This window comes from Akebia trifoliata, chromosome 2 (genome assembly GCF_017979445.1).
Source record: "Akebia trifoliata isolate Shusen 1 chromosome 2, ASM1797944v1, whole genome shotgun sequence".
NCBI lineage: Eukaryota > Viridiplantae > Streptophyta > Magnoliopsida > Ranunculales > Lardizabalaceae > Akebia > Akebia trifoliata.
The window spans coordinates 5,370,265-5,386,447 of NC_141376.1; the positions used below are offsets into that span (position 1 = coordinate 5,370,265).

The 16,183-nt window shown below is 32.5% G+C and overlaps 2 protein-coding genes across 3 annotated transcripts; both read left to right on the forward strand.

Moving 5' to 3' along the window:
- Positions 1–3,589: 3,589 nt before the first annotated feature.
- Positions 3,590–7,000, forward strand: LOC147409046 (uncharacterized). 2 transcript variants are annotated; one of them, XM_086424935.1, is made up of 5 exons: positions 3,590–3,780; positions 3,902–4,051; positions 4,511–4,839; positions 6,346–6,453; positions 6,539–7,000. In XM_086424935.1, the coding sequence occupies exons 3-5, from the start codon at positions 4,546–4,548 to the stop codon at positions 6,848–6,850; spliced, it is 714 nt and encodes a 237-aa protein (XP_086281061.1). In that variant the 5' UTR covers positions 3,590–3,780; positions 3,902–4,051; positions 4,511–4,545; the 3' UTR covers positions 6,851–7,000. The 2 variants fall into 2 exon arrangements, with proteins under 2 accessions (XP_086281061.1, XP_086281058.1); XM_086424932.1 differs by having other exon boundaries at positions 3,590–4,051.
- Positions 7,001–10,988: 3,988 nt separating this feature from the next.
- MEE14 (maternal effect embryo arrest 14) lies at positions 10,989–12,171 on the forward strand. The gene is made up of 3 exons (XM_086424940.1): positions 10,989–11,286; positions 11,560–11,633; positions 11,716–12,171. Exons 1-3 carry the CDS (start codon positions 11,073–11,075, stop codon positions 12,028–12,030), a joined length of 603 nt encoding a protein of 200 aa, XP_086281066.1. The 5' UTR covers positions 10,989–11,072; the 3' UTR covers positions 12,031–12,171.
- The last annotated feature ends 4,012 nt before the right edge of the window (positions 12,172–16,183 follow it).

Genomic DNA, 16,183 nt, shown 5'->3' on the forward strand with positions numbered 1-16,183 from the left:
ACGCTCTTTAATTGTTTTTTAGATTTTGTCATATTTAATTGAAAATCCCAACAAAGGACGACCGAATCGCACTCAAAGGAAAAAAGTGAAATCTATGAAACATCAATATGGAGACTCAACTTCACTGTTTTCATGAACTTAAAGTTAGATGTTTTGCTCTAGAAAGTCTTTGTTAGATACTTCATCAAACCCATTAATTGATGATCATTGCATTAATGATCAAATTGAGATGATGTTATTGGTCCACTGAGACTATATTTGGATTGAGAGAAATGGAGAGAAGAGAAATTTATTAAGAGAAGAAAAGAAAAATACAATTTTTCTCTATCATGTTTGAATTGATAAGAGAGAACTTGGGGCATCTTTGAAATTTTAAAATATTTTAAAAGAGATCTAAGGGTAGAGTTAAAATTATAAAATATTTTAAAAAGATTTCTCTTCTCTTCTCTCCAGTTTTGGAAAGAAAGAAAATTCACTTTTTTTTTCCTCCTCCTCTCCAATTCTTTTCTCTTCTCTACCCACTTAACTATCTAAACTGAGAAATGGAGAGAAATTCATTTATTTTTTCTTTTCTTCTCTCCATTTCTCTCAATTCAAACACAACGTAATAAAAAATACCTTAACAGATATAAGCATAATCCCAAAATTCTCCAAATTATTTTTTTTTAAAATCCCAAAATTCTCTGAATTAGAGGTTAGTCTACTAAATCAACGAATTGACAAATTAATTGACGATTCCTCAATTTATCGTGGAACATGGTAACATTTTTACCCTTCATCTTAAATATATTTTATATAATCTCCGAAATTTTTCCTTGTTTTAGGTATCTTTCTTTAATTTACCGGAATTAATCAAATTGAAACTCCACCGATCAAATCCAAACTTTGTTACTATGACTACAAACAGCCCATGGAATTGTTTTTTAATTTTCAAGCCAGCCAATGCGTTGATCAAACGTCATTTGCATAACTTTGGGGAGGAAAGAGTTCCCACATGGTCTCATATAATGTTTGATATGAACCATAACCCTTTTTTTTTTCTCTTTGATCTTGCCCATGATCAACTAAGAAAAGTCACTCTTACATAAAGATTTGTAGGCTTCGTATTTTCTGGAGTTTGGAATCCAAATGTTCTTTTGGATATCTTTTGCTTATTTATTTCTTAAAAGAGGGCTTCCATGCTTTTCCTACTTGGGTGAAGTTAAAGATCTTTCTTATAGAAATATATAACCTCTTATTAGCTTTGGCTTTGATAGTTAAATAGTTGAGTGCCATTTTGGAGATTGCCCACATTTTGGAGATCTCAAGAAATCACACATTCCCATTGGCCCACATATATTGAAGGCATCCCAAATTTACAAAAATTACCCACGTTGGTCGATAGAGGTGGGGTTCCTATGTCTCTGAAATGTGGGTTTCCAATATCACACTATATATACTTAGGTGGGATGACTTTTTAAGTTATGCACTGACTAGAGAACTTTTTGGTAATTTGATAATATTAGAAACATTTAATTTTAATGATTTAAAAAAACTAAAAAAAAAAAAAATTTGACTTTTGGGTCCATAGTATTTGGGTCATCCATTTTGAAGCGTTTGTTGGCCCAATCATGAGTGAGTTAAGTTATTGGATTTAATGCCTGATACCACTTAGGTGTGCTTGAACCATGGGTTCTTTTTTAGGAAAAATTACTTAATAGACCTTGTGGGAGAGAGGTCTTTTAAAATTCAGTTAGTTAAAATCTTTCTTTCAAAATAGTTCCTCACCTTGGTAAAATAGTAAATTCAAATATTTGAGACCGATAAATCAAACTTGTTGACCTCGATAATTCGAATTGTTGATCTCGACTATTCTTGTTCAAATGTCAAGATTGATGACTGTAACAATGTTGATCGTGACAACCTAAACATTGATCTTAATGATTCAAGTTCAATTGTTGAGATTGATGATTTAGAATTTTTGATCTCGACCATTTGAACAAAATTTGATCTGAACCATTTGAATCATCTAACTCACCAATTCAATTGGGGTCAAGGGCCATTAAGAAAGAAAAAGCTCATTAAATGGACTACATAGTTAGCTCAAAAAAATTAGGTGTCATTATCTCATTAGGGGTAATTTAGAAACGAATCCCTACAACATGATTTATTAAGTAATTTTCTCATAAATTTAAGTTTAAACAATGAAAGTACCTGATAGACCCAATTCACTTATGTGGGACCATTTGTTTCAGTTTTAGGAACCTTTAAACGGGCATCCTCTTGAGAGTTAAATGGGTAAAAGAGGAAAGATGGTGAAATTAAAGGGTATCATTGAAAAGGGGGAGGGAGAGGAAAGACAATAAAATTAAAGGGAGGGGAGGGGGAGAACATAGTCACTAAGTCTTGATGCGGATTTAAAATGGGATTGAAAAACTTCATAAAAAATTGGAGAAAATGGAAAATAAATGAGAAGAAATTAAAAAAAAAATTGATAAATATAAAAGAATAAATATTAAAAATTATGAAAAAATATATATTTAAAATGTAATTAATATACATTATATATTATTCTAAGTTTTTAATATAAAAAAAATATTGTTGAATATCTATTTCTGATGACATTTTTTCACACATAATTATACATTTTATGATGCTAAAAAAAAGTCTAATCAGCAATATATATATTGAGAAAAATAATGAATTATTGAAAAATTATAATTTAAAAATCATAATATTGATACATTATCATCAAATCCTAGATTAAATCACAAAATATCATAAGACCAACAAAAAAAAAATATTTTAAAATATGTGTTTACAATGTAAAAAATGTGAGAAAAAGTTATTTGTTTTTATTGTTTTAATCTTTATATAGTTAAAAAACGTATTTTAAATGAAACTCTTAAAAAAAATGTTTTTTATGAATATGTGAGAGAAGAGAAAAGGTAATAAAATGGGGTGTGTAAACCGGGTCGGATTTGAGTCAGATATGACTTTATCCATATTCAAATTTATTATTTGGATCCAAATCTAATTCAAATCCTACTAGATAAAATCATATTCAAATCATTTTGTTTTATCAAACTCATATATGGATCCGATCCAGTCCGATTGAATAATTGATTCAGGTTAGATAATTTTAAATCATTTAAAGTTATTTCAAGAAATATCATTAAAGATATAATTTGAACTCAATACCTCATCATTTTTAGAGGAAGGCCTTGGTCACTATGGGCAACATTTGTTCGTTGAAAATAAAATATCTTAACAAATATAAAAATATAACTTAGAAAGCATTATATGATTCAAATCCAAACAAATATAGGGATGGATCCGTATTCAACTCAATTCAAGGGAGATCAACTAATATCCGACCCATTTTTGTCTCAATTGTTATTCCCGCAAAACTATAGAAGAATAGGATATATTGTTATGTTTTATTATATTTATATAATAAAATTCGACCGCTACTACGACTCCACGTACGGTTGTGGGTATAAACATCCCCCTCCAATTACAACGCTTGATTCTCTCCATAAATCGGCGTCGGTTTTAAGCGTTAGCAAACAGCTATTGTTATTTGTTTAATGACAAATAAGGGTATTACGGTAAATTTCAGTTTCAATTTCATATGAAAGGAACTCTCTTTAACTTCCATAACCGTTTCTAAGTAGAAGATCCACCTGCCCTGCCGATACAATCGATTCGAGCGTTTTACGCGGTTTCATTCCCTCCAAAGAAAAATTACAGAAAAGAAAACTTTGATTCGAAGAAAATTTTCTTTAATAACATCCTAATGTAATTTCTCCATTCTCTTTCATCTTCAAAACTTACTTGGATACGAGATTAGGGTTTTTTTCTTCCTGATTTCTTCCCTTTTTCAAGATTTACTCTCTCTTTGAAATTTTATTTATAACAGATTCATTGATGAAAATTCATTAAAAGCTGCAGTCGTCCATCAAGATTAGATTTTTCGATCATTTTGAGAGGAAACTGCACCGATTTGAAGCTCGATTGTAGTAGATCATTGATGTGTTTCAGTTTGTTCCAGACTCGGCAGAATATTTGAGTTAGTTTCCTGAATCCATTTTGTATCTTAATTCATTAAATCTATTGGATAGGAAACTAAAACTAGTTCCACAAATCATAAACCGATCATCTCTGAAAAACTCATACTGTAATAAGCTAACATTTATGCAAATAAGAAGAAAAAAAGAAGAAGAAGACTTTAGAGTTGATTTTGTGTAAATTTACGAATTTTAGGGTTCAAATCATTTATTTCTATTGGATTGTTAGATTTTTTTGAGCTTCTTATGACGTTCTATTTTCCCTAAAACGTATCAGTCCACGCGGCTGACCTTCTTATGTATATGATTAAGTATTTTTTATTAGATTTTTTAGACATTGGGAGTCCACAATAGGGTTTCGTTTTTTCCTTGGTTAGTTCTTCAGAATTCAGTTTGCAAAGTTCAATATATTTCTTTTCGGTATCTTAAGATACCTGCTGTTGCTTTTCCTATTGATGAAGCTGACACAGAGAAAGCTTAAAGCAGAGAATCTATCATGAAAACAATGGTAGCGTTGGTGGTCGTAATGATGGTGATGATGATGGGTACCGATGCATTGGATACAAATAACGTTTATGATCCCTGCTCGGATGTAAAGATCCAGAAATCAGACGGTTTTACATTTGGGATTGCATTCTCTACAAAAGAATCGTTCTTTTTCGAGCAGACACAGCTTTCACCCTGTGATCAACGCCTCTCCCTTTCCAGCATAAATGCTCAACTTGCTATGTTTAGGCCAAAGGTCGATGAAATCTCTCTCCTTTCCATCAACAGCAGCACCTTCTCCCCAGTATGTAATTAATCGTTCTGTTTTTTAAAATTCATTTGAATTTATTACCTTGTTTAAACATCAGTTTATGTCTATCGAGTTCTAGGGTTTAAGTCTTTACATGATTTTGACTATCTGGTTTTATGTTCCTTTTGTTTTGTTGGTGCCATTTGCATTTGGTTGATTAGGATCCGCTTTTGGTAATTTTCTTTTTGAGTTTTTTTTGGATTATGGCTTGAGATAAGAATTAATGGTGGAACTTGTAAAAATTTCTGTTATTTTGATGAATCAAAATTTATTTAGATCACAATCTGTCTTCACTCTAGATTCCCTAATAAATTACTGGAAAAATTCCAAGCCTACATTCCTCTAACATCGCCACTGGTAAAGATCCTATAAAGAAAAAGGTATTCAAGTAGAAAGGAAATATAGCAAGTCTGAAGTCCTATAGGAACATCAACATTCAAGTGGAGGGGATAACTTGTTTACGCTGGCAATCATGGTAAGCGAGACCAAGGTTTAAAATTTCATTTCGAGACAATGTTTCAGTTAAGCGAAAAACTGAGACGGTCTTGACAAAAATAACCTGAGACAATCCGAAGCAATCTATTAGGGTCAATGTTTCATTCTTGTACAGACCAAAAGCGGAATGCTCTGCCAAAACATTCTGAAATGTAATGAAACTTAAACCGTGAGGGAGACCACAGTGCTGAAGGAGGGCAGCAGTGGAAGCTTTAAAATCTTGGAGTATGAAAAGGTGCTACCTGACAGATCTGGTAGTAGGAGCCTAGACGGACCTCAGAAATATGCGTGTGTTCAGTGATTGTAGTTTGGATTCATATGGGATGAGTTCTTACTCATGAGCTCGTATTTTCCGTGTGTAATATTATTTAAGCTTACATCAACTTGAAGTTTAAAGATGCTTTGAGTTTATAACTGATATTTTTCATCGTGTGAGTTTATAACTAATATTCAGTTATTGGCCATAGTCAGTTTTGAATGAGCTTCCTCATTTTTTCTCCCTTATCACTCCAAGACAGTTTCACCATCAAGGGATGCATGTCTGGCAGAAATAAACTTAAAACGGATAAACTTAAGCTTGGTACTCTGCTTTCAAGTAGTATGTAAGGAGTTATTCTTAGTCAATTTACAGTTGCAGACCTATTATATATTGTTTCCCCTCTCATTCATCATCATTGTCCCTGGTGTCTCAGCCATTATTGTTTGTTTGACATCTCACATCTCTCATGGACGCTCGCTCCTAACCAAGAAAAACAAGCATGCTCTCTTAGATTTCGTGACTATTTCGTATTTTAGACAATCTTCTAGGCAACTAGCCAACATAAACTTCAAACTTTAAGTGTACCAAGTGTGGGCTAGTAGTTCTATCATCCATGTGTATTTCTGTTGTATTTGTCAATGTTATGAGTAATTTAAACAGGTACAATTTAATGAAGCAATCTTTGTGATGTTTATTTGTATAAGAAATGATTTGATTGATTACTGTGATTCTATTTAATGTCCTAGAGTATGCATGGAGGGTACATGGTAGCATTTGCTGGACGGAAATATGCAGCAAGATCACCCCCAGTTTTTGTTGCAGATAGTAGCTACATCATAACCAGCTTTACTCTGGTAACCTTACATATAAGCACGAGTAGTATTATTTTGTTTCCCTTTTGATCCTTATTGTCTAAAACTAGTGTACATGTGTGAACAGATACTTGAATTCCAGAAGGGTACGCTGCAGAACCTGTTTTGGAAGAAAGATGGTTGTGGTTCATGTTCTGGGAATTCGTCTTTTATCTGTCTTAATCAACAGGATTGTGCAATTGGAGCCTCTACCTGTAAAAGTCAAGGGGGTTCCGTCGATTGCAGCCTTGGAATACAATTGGCTTTCTCGGGCACAGATAAGAACGATGAGGTGCTCAATTCCTGGTATGAAGTGAAAAATCTCCGGCAGTACTCTCTCTATGGACTTTATTCTGACCTCAGGGAATCTCTCACTAACCAATATAACAGCCTTTTCTAGTCGGTAGGCAGCTCTCTGACCATTAAACCATCAATGTTGTTGTAGTTGCACACAAGAATTATCTGGAATCGTAATCTGTAAATGAACACGAGAATTATTATTTATATTCATGTGGATTTGTGTTCTAACATTGCTCTTATTTGATATATAAATTATGAAAAAGCCAGAACTTGTACATCTGCAATATCCCAGTTATGTGGATAGCATATTCCTCGTTCCTTAAACCGGGTTTATGGATGCAGCATTAGATGTCTTGCTCAATTATACACTCCTCCTATGGCTCATAGATTTTGATCGTGTGGGGCAAAAAATGTCTTAGATATTAAGTTGTTCCCTTGTTATATTGAAAGCAGGGGATGCATTTGCAATGCACATTTATATTTCATTCTGTCTTTTATCACTATTATGGTTCTTTTCTGCCTTTTGAAAAATAATAGATAATTTAGGTAAAAATAATGTAAAATTCAAAGGTTTTGTTTATCATTAACCAAGCTTACAGGTTGAAAGTTTTGCATTAAAAATCTAAATAGATTTTTTTTTACATGTGGATAGATTGATTGATCCATATTAGGTAGTTTGATAATTTAGGCATCTAGCAATGCACATGTATTATTAACAATAAAGAGAAACAACTTGCATGAAAAACAAGTGTGAAAAACAGTAAAAAGACATAAGAAAGATAACAAAAGCAGGATAGGATTTCAATGCTCCTTGGTAGAAGAAAGTTGACCCCTTGCTTGCTATATTGAAAGCAAAAGGGACTTCACTTGCACTGCCCACAGTACTTAAATAATAGAATCTCTTTCATTCTTTTCTTGGTAATGTGACTCTTTTTATGCTTTTTATAAAAAAAACAGTAGATAATTTAGGTAAAATTGTAACAGTCTTCTTTTGACTGTAAACCAACTTACAGATTGAAAGTTATAAAGTAGTCCTTTTAAGGGAGAGTGACAAGTGGGTACATAGGTTGATCGTAATTAAGTAGTCCGGCAATCTAGAAAAACTTAGGGTTTGTTTGTTACTGATTCTAGCTTATGTTTGTCTTGGAGAAGCAGAAGCTCAAAGTCTAAGAAGTTGCGTCTAGGAGAATCTTAATTGTTACAAAAGCCGGCGAAAAAATAGTAAAACAAGGTCAAATTGATTCTATTGTTTAATTGATGCGTTAAGAAGAATGAATCATTTCACCCCATACATTTTTCGGTGTTGACTTCTCAAGTGGCTCTGGCGCGAAAGCAGCTCCAGCAAAGCTTCTCAAAATACAGTTTTAGGCTTACCCCAAAAGCTGTTGAAGCGGAAGCTGTTACAAACAAACGTGCCCGCTTTTTCCGCTCAAAGCCCAAAAATCCTCCTGAGTCAAAAAAACTGTAACAAACAGACCCTTGGTAGATGTGTTGGATGTGTCTATTACAATAAAAAAATTTCCTTCATAATAATACACAAGCTACCATAAATAAAGTATTATTTGAAGTTCACGTTTTTGGACATGTTAGAAAAAAGACCTTACATGAGTAAGGTTAAAGAGGATATCAATTATCAAATTAAATAAAGAAAGATTAAAGGACTAAATCATGTTATCTATTAAGAGTGGGAAAGAGATTCAATAAAAGATAAGAACAATGAAAGGTGGATTTAAATCCAACGAAGGAATGAATTCCTTACGACCACCTTCCAGGGTCCAATTGACCCTCGACTCAATCAATTGCACGTAGGAATTTTCAAGGGGGCGGTTTGTGTGACCATGGGATTAGTCTCACCCAAAATGTGGGTATACCCACAATAAGCCAAAAAGAAAAAAGAAAAAAAGATTTGAGTTATGGAATCAAAAGTGAAAATTGAAAGCTGAAAACTTATATAATAAAAATAATAGAATTATAAAAACACATGAGAAAAAAACTTAGAAGATATTGGATACGAGTCCTAATAATCTGACTCTCTTGTTTTGTAGACTTTCTTCATTGAATTGTACAAAATCATAAATATTTGTCCTTGTATTCTCAAAGCAAAGGAACCACAATTTTGTGAAGGGAGTGTAGAAAGAGTGTTTAGAAAAGGGCATAAGATTGTCACAACTCTATTGGCATATATATATATATATATATATGGGTCCTGTTCAATGACCAACTTTTTGGCAAAACATGAGTTAGAGGTTTTGGAATGGGCTGATTTTTGGTGAGGATGATCTTTACGGTGAGGAGATCATCATCACCAAAAATCAGCCCATTCCAAAACTTCTAACCCCATCAAAAATAGTTTTCAAAAAATGGACGATCCACAATTTTTCAACTTGTAAACATGGGTTAGAAGATTTTGAATGGACTGATTTTTGGTGAGGATGATCTCCTCACCGTAGAGATCATCCTCACCAAAAATCAGCCCATTTCAAAACTTCTAACTCATGTTTTGAAAAATGTTTTGCCAAAAAGTTGGCCATTGAACGTCACCCTATATATATACATATATATAGGGTCCCGTTCAATGGCTAACTTCTTGGCAAAACATGAGTTAGAAGTTTTGGAATGAGCTGATTTTTGGTGAGGATGATCTCCTCACCGTAGAGATCATTCTCACCAAAAATCAGTCGATTCCAAAACTTCTAACTCATGTTTTGAAAAATGTTTTGTCAAAAAGTTATACATATATATATAAGGGAAATGTTCAGCAACAAAAATTAGGCAAACATTTTGGCAAACACATGAGTTTGAGGTTTTGGAATGAGCTGATTTTTGGTGAGGATGATCTCTACGATGAGGAGATCATCATCACCAAAAATCAGCCCATTCCAAAACTTTTAACCCATCAAAAATGGTTTACGAAAAATGGACGGTCCATGATTTTTCAACTTGTAAACATGGGGCTAGAAGTTTTGGAATGGGCTGATTTTTGGTGAGGATGATCTCCTCACCGTAGAGATCATCCTCACCAAAAATCAGCCCATTCCAAAACCTCTAACCCATGTTTTGAAAAATGTTTTGCCAAAATGTTTGTTGCTGAACGGGACCCTATATATATAGCATTCAATGGCAAACTTTTTGGCAAAACATTTTTCAAAACATGAGTTAGAAGTTATGGAATGGGCTGATTTTTGGTGATGATGATCTCCTCACCGTAGAGATCATCCTCACCAAAAATCAGCTCATTCCAAAATTTCTAACTCATGTTTTAAAAAATGTTTTGCCAAAAAGTTAGCCATTGAACGGGACCTATATATATATATAATTACAATAGTAAAATAAAAGAATGATATTATCACACCATTATAATATAAATTCACATTATATTTTTCATTGTTGCATCTGTGGACATATGGTGTGATTTTTAATAAAATTATTTATGGTGTAAATTCATATTATAATGTGTGGTAAAATCACCCTTAACCATCAGGCTAACTAATATATATGGAGTTGGGTACACATTTGTTGCCAATGGCATGACGCCATGTGTATTGTAAAAGCAAGTGTGATTGGTTGGTGGAGAGAAAACTCTAAAGGTTAAAAGTTTCCATTTTAGGTAATTTTGCAGTACCAGTGGCGCCATACCAATTGATTCATCAGTTTGGCACAGAAATTTGGTAACAGTCCTCGACGATTTGGATGGACCACCGCTCAACTCGTTCTCCTGTCGCTTTCCACATGCGTAGCCTCTTTGGATGATCCAGAAGTACAGCAAAAGATATTTATAGAGAAAATGCTACAGTGACATAACAGGACACTGCGCTTGAAACTGAGCTGACGTGAAGGTGTGAATACGGAATATAGATACTTTTCCTCGAGATACACGAGTAAGGCATCTACGGTAATGTGGACACCTCCACGTCATTTCAGTGTTCAACGCAGTCTACTGTACAGTCACTTTATAGAAATATTGAGAAGATATTTTGCGCCCACCGTATGACCCGTTCCGAATCACCTCGCCGCGTTTTCGAACCGACTCATGCTATCTTGCGCGCATCTTATCCGGAGCACCTTCAACACTCTACGAGAGATGTACTACTTAGTTACACGTGGCAGAATCCATTTGGTGCTACTTAAGTTTTATACATCACTTAAAGCGCAAGTTAGACACTGTCAATAAAAAAAAAAAATAATGTCTCTGTCTTCTCATCGTTATCTTCTTCAAAGACTCGTAATTTGTCTTTAAAAAAAAATATATCCTATATATCTAACGTTAGTTCATCCTTAATTCTCAAATCTATCTTGTAAAAGATAAACCTCAAAAGCCAACCATGATAATATCAGTTCCTCTTCCTTCATCTTCTTCTGTTCTTTTCGAATCAATCGATCTTCCTTGTTCGAAATCTTCGAGAGCAACTTCGACGATTTGTTCTTCTTCAAGAAGCCATGCTTACATACCAAAGCTTGAGCCTTTCAGCAGAAGCAAAATCGATCGAGGTGTTAAAGAGCCTGCTATCATCCAGAAAGCCGAAAACGAACTTGCAGGTTCTTAAAATCTCTCATCTTTCAAGTTTTTTGGTATTTTTTCCTATTGAAATTGGGGCAAAAAAGTTTTTCTGTCCTTTTTTCGATTGAAATCGGAGCAAATAAGTAGATCTAATGGTTTTCATGTAGTTTCTCTATTCTGTTCAAGAAATTCATTATTGGTAGACTAATTCGTTAGATTTCTTGGCCTTTTTTTAAGGTATTTATGATTTTCTAGAAAATAATTTCCGATTGGGAGTCTCAGATCTGTTTTTTTCACGCTTTTATTTTTAGATTATTGTTCAACGCTCGAAGGAGACGATTCGTACAAATGTTGGAGAGCTTACTTCGAACTGAAGAATCTTGAGGTAATTTTCTATAAATCTATAAATCCATAATCTAATAACAGAAATTTAGCCCTAATTACTTGGATTTTGTAATCTTTCGCAGGAAGAGATGTCGAAAGAAAATGTAGAGAACTTAATTATACAATCAGGAGGAGTGAAATCTCTAATAGACTGTGTTCATGGTATATCAGCGATCCGTACAAAGAAGAACGAAAAGATTGAATCGTTGAATCCACCGAATTTGGAGAATCAACGAGAGAATCCTTGCCCGAAACCAGATGGATTGCCGAAAACAATAGAGGAGATGGAAGAAGAAGAGAAAGCTAGAATGTTGGATTCTCCTTTCACAAGGCTTCTCAGATCGATGGGAAAGTTCCCTGCTTGGTACTCTCAAGCCCCAGATCATGAAACTGATTAATGTTTGATTAACAAGTGTTGGTTAGTGATAAGTTTCTTGTAAATTTGGCCATTATGTTTTTAACTTTATGTCTAATAATGTACAGTTTTAATATCTTTACTTTGTTTTAAGGAAATAAAACCAATCTTGTGTTTTACAGAATCTGTATATTGAGTGCATCTCCAAATTACAAAATTACCCCGATTGAACGATCTGTATAATGTATATGTACTTATTGGTCTCACCCTCTAAAGCAAAGTCGAAAAATGGGGAAAGTCGTGGAAAGGTTCAAAGCTGATAATTCTTGGAGTGGGACTTTCTTTTAGCAAATTCAAGTTTCATCTCTTTTAGATCTTATAATATCCATTTCTTTCTTCTCAGCTCAATCCTTATTAAGGTTTAGTTTCCATTTCAAAGTGTATGTAAATGTGCATGCTTGCAAGTAGATACTTATCGATTTGGATACAACTATATTTAAATTTGAATCCGAAAAAATTATTTGATGTCCGAATTCAATCCATGGTATATCCCTAAAACATCATTGAATTTGAATTTGATTATCTTATCAGATATCTAATTTGAACTTCAGCAAATAGAAGAGTTCCTTGATATCTATTTGTCTTTGCAATCTAATAATTAAGATTCTTTGTTTTTGTGTTTTAAAAGCTTGGAAAGGGTAACATTGTAGAATAAGATAGCAGGGGAAGAAAGGGTATGTTTTTATTTTTGAATTTTTTTTTTTTAACTGGGAAATAAAATAAGGTGGAGTTTTTGATAAATAAAGAAACCGATGATTTCCTAAAGAAGGTTAAGGTGTTGAGAAATTGAGGGCTTCTTAGCTGAAAATCTGATTTTAATGTTTTTTGAATTTAATGTATATTATATATGACATTCGAATCGAATATTATTGAAACATATACATTAATATTGGAATCCGTCTCCAAAATTCTTTGGAATCTAAAACTTTATTTGAATCCAATATTCAAAGTTTTGGATAATAATATCTGATTTTTTTAATACAACTCTGAATTTGGATTGAATTTTCAACCATTCATTGACAAGCTTGCTTACGAGGAGGCAAACTCCAAGCCCAAGTATTGTTTATTGTTTCTCCGAAAAAATTGAACAATTCTCTTCAATCCCTTTTGAACTTCGTTATGAATTCTCCTTGCACCAACCAATTAAACTTTTAATGGACAAGATTATCCCACCTTTACTTTGATTGAGTAGATATTGCAGACATATAATTATTTGATGCAAAGATATTGAAAATAAGAAGTCCAACAACATTAATATATTAGTTATTTTAAATGACAAAAGTATCATTATTTTTTAATCGGATCTTAAAGATTATATTCTATTTGTATAATGTCAACCTGAAAATCATAGTAGGCTCTCCCACCTTTTTTTTTAAACTATTGCGTTCTAAAATAACATAAAAAAGACCAACAGGGCCATATTCTACTCAATGTTATTTTTTTAATTATTTAAAAATATATTATTTTAAACAATATATTATTCAAAAATGTCAAAAAAAAATTCTGTGATATTTTTTGTAATCTTATTTGTTAATTAAGAGCCTAATTGTAAAGAAAAAGTAAAAGAAACCTACCTTGATTTTTGATTTTTAATATACATATTTTGCACTCTTGGTAGTGATAGACTTTGTGTACAATATTTTTTGTATACAATAGTTAACCCTTATTTTTTTGTTTATAAAGAAATTGTGCCTCGCCCATTGCAAATGAGGAGTATTTAATTTGTCTTTCATAAATAAGTAATATTGGTATTTTGTGTTTAACATAATTAATTAATTTATTTGTTTTTAATAATTCATGAATCCTTACATATGAAGGGTAATATTATCATTTAAAATATTTTTTTTTTGTGGATGGAGAAATAGTAACGAAGTTCAGAAAACAAGGATTGGGAGGGAGGGAGTAGTTTCAACTTCAGTAGAGTGTATAAAGAGAACTTGGGTTGAGATCTATGGTGTAAAGCTCTGTTCTATTTAAAGCAACGGAGTGAATTTTGTTGGTGTTGAAAATGGTCTTTATGCCCCTTGGACCTTTTATTTCACCAAGAATAATGATTTTCTAACTTAAAAAAGTCTTCGCCTGATCTGACGTGGCATGGTCACAAAATCATAAATCTTTTTCTCGAGATACATAACTACTCATCTTTAAAGATGGGTGTGTATCCTGAGAAAAAAGATCTATGGTTCACATCAGATTGAATAAAGACTCTCTAATTAAAAAATCAGCACTCTTTCACTAACAAGGAAGAGATAAAGAGAATGGAAATTGAATAATGATTTACTAACTAGAAAGTCTTTACCAAGGTGTTGTTTGTTAAACTGAAAAAAATAAGTGTTGAATAGCATTAAGCGCTGAATTTAAGTGTTGAAAAAATTGTTTGTTTAGATGCTGAATCATGTTTGTTACACATTGCTGAAACTAATAAATTGTCTTTGTTACCCTTACAATCATATTATACATTGTTTGCATGTTTCAAATGCTTATTTATTATCAAACACAATAAAATATATTATTTCTTATAAAATTAAAATATAAGTTATTTTTAAATAATAAATAATACTCAAATCTTCAATTTATAAATAATAATTTCTATTTATAAAAGTCCACAAATTTCAAATTAAAAATAATAATGTCATACAAATCACCAAATTTTGAAATCAACTTTAAAAGAACTTAATTTTGGATTAATAATTTTCGATGGAAATGAAAGATGTATAATTATAAAAGCACCCTATGAATTAATAAGGGCAACCCACACTATAACCATTTTTTGTTTTGTTTTATATGGGCTAAAGTTTTTGGAATGAGCAAATTTTTAGTGAGGATGGTCTATATAGTCTAGAGATCATCATCACAAAAAATCAGTCTATTTTGAAACTTCTAACTCGTCAAAAATAGTTTTCAAAAAAAAAAAAAAAGACAATTTACGGTTCTTGAACTTGTTTTGATAGGGTTAGAAGTTTTAAGATGTGCTGATTTTTTGTGAGGATGATCTCCTCATTGTAGAGATCATCCTCATTAAAAATCAACTCATTCCAAAACTTTTAACCCATATAAGACAAAATAATTTAGCTATGGTGTGGGTTTATTAATTTGTGGGGTGTTTATATTATTCGTGGAATATAAGAGGTAATATCCTTATAAGAATAAGGGCATACTTGTCTATGCTCAAAACAACAAAGGGCATACTTGTCCGTGTTGAAAAAAACGAAGTGCTTACCGCTTCAGCACTCTTTTTTAGCATCAAAATAATGCTGAATTTTTTTCACTTATTTTCAGCAATAAGCGCTGAAAATATAGAGTAAACAAACGCGCTATTTTGACAAAAGTGCTGAATTTATTTTTTTTCAGCAATAAGCGCTGAAAAATAGTGCAAACAAACACCGCCTAAGTCAATACTCTTCATAAAAGATGTGCAATTGTGTATCCCAAGCAAAAGATCTATGGTTCCGTGTCTGTGCCAAGTTAACCAAGTGAAGACTTTCTAGTTAGAAAACCAATACTCATGTTTTAATTTTGAATAATGCTAGACTGAATGAAAAAAAAAGACTTTGAATTGACTTGGAATGTTTGCAAAACCATAGATTTTTTTCTTGGAAAATGCTGAAGTGACATTAAAAATTACATTGATTCACACATTGTTGTGTATGGAGCCATAGATGCTTTTCATCGAGATACAATGAAAACCATCTATGGTTCTAGGTGCACTTCCACATCAGCAATGTGCGAATTCGATTTTGGTTTTAATGTCACTCCAGTATGACTCTTTTTTCTTGTGTATCGTGAAGAAAAATATCTATGCTTTGTGCGCATTCCATGTCAGTTGAATTGTATTTGAGTGTTTTTCTTTAATCAATTTAACAGGTTTTTTAAGTTTTAGGGAATGGAAACCTATAAAGAAGAAGAGTCGTTCTACACTAACATCGTTGGACATGGCATTCAACACTGTGGACATAGTGCACAAAGAATCATAGATTTCTTTCCTCAAGATACAAGGAAAAAAATCTATAAATCTCTTTGCTCTACCACATTAGCACAATGTTAAATACAAATGCCCAATGAAATCAATTCAGGATTTCCCAAAGAAGAAATCATGAGTTTCTGTATCATATATTGTTCCAATTCCATTTGGGTTA

Coding starts and splice junctions, on each gene's coding strand:
- LOC147409046 (XM_086424932.1), top strand. CDS start 4,546: ATGAAAACAATGGTAGCGTTGGTGGTCGTAATGATGGTGATGATGATG. Junction 4,840..6,345: donor ACAGCAGCACCTTCTCCCCA/GTATGTAATTAA, acceptor TTAATGTCCTAG/AGTATGCATGGAGGGTACAT. Junction 6,454..6,538: donor TCATAACCAGCTTTACTCTG/GTAACCTTACAT, acceptor ATGTGTGAACAG/ATACTTGAATTCCAGAAGGG.
- MEE14 (XM_086424940.1), top strand. CDS start 11,073: ATGATAATATCAGTTCCTCTTCCTTCATCTTCTTCTGTTCTTTTCGAA. Junction 11,287..11,559: donor AGCCGAAAACGAACTTGCAG/GTTCTTAAAATC, acceptor TTTTATTTTTAG/ATTATTGTTCAACGCTCGAA. Junction 11,634..11,715: donor TCGAACTGAAGAATCTTGAG/GTAATTTTCTAT, acceptor AATCTTTCGCAG/GAAGAGATGTCGAAAGAAAA.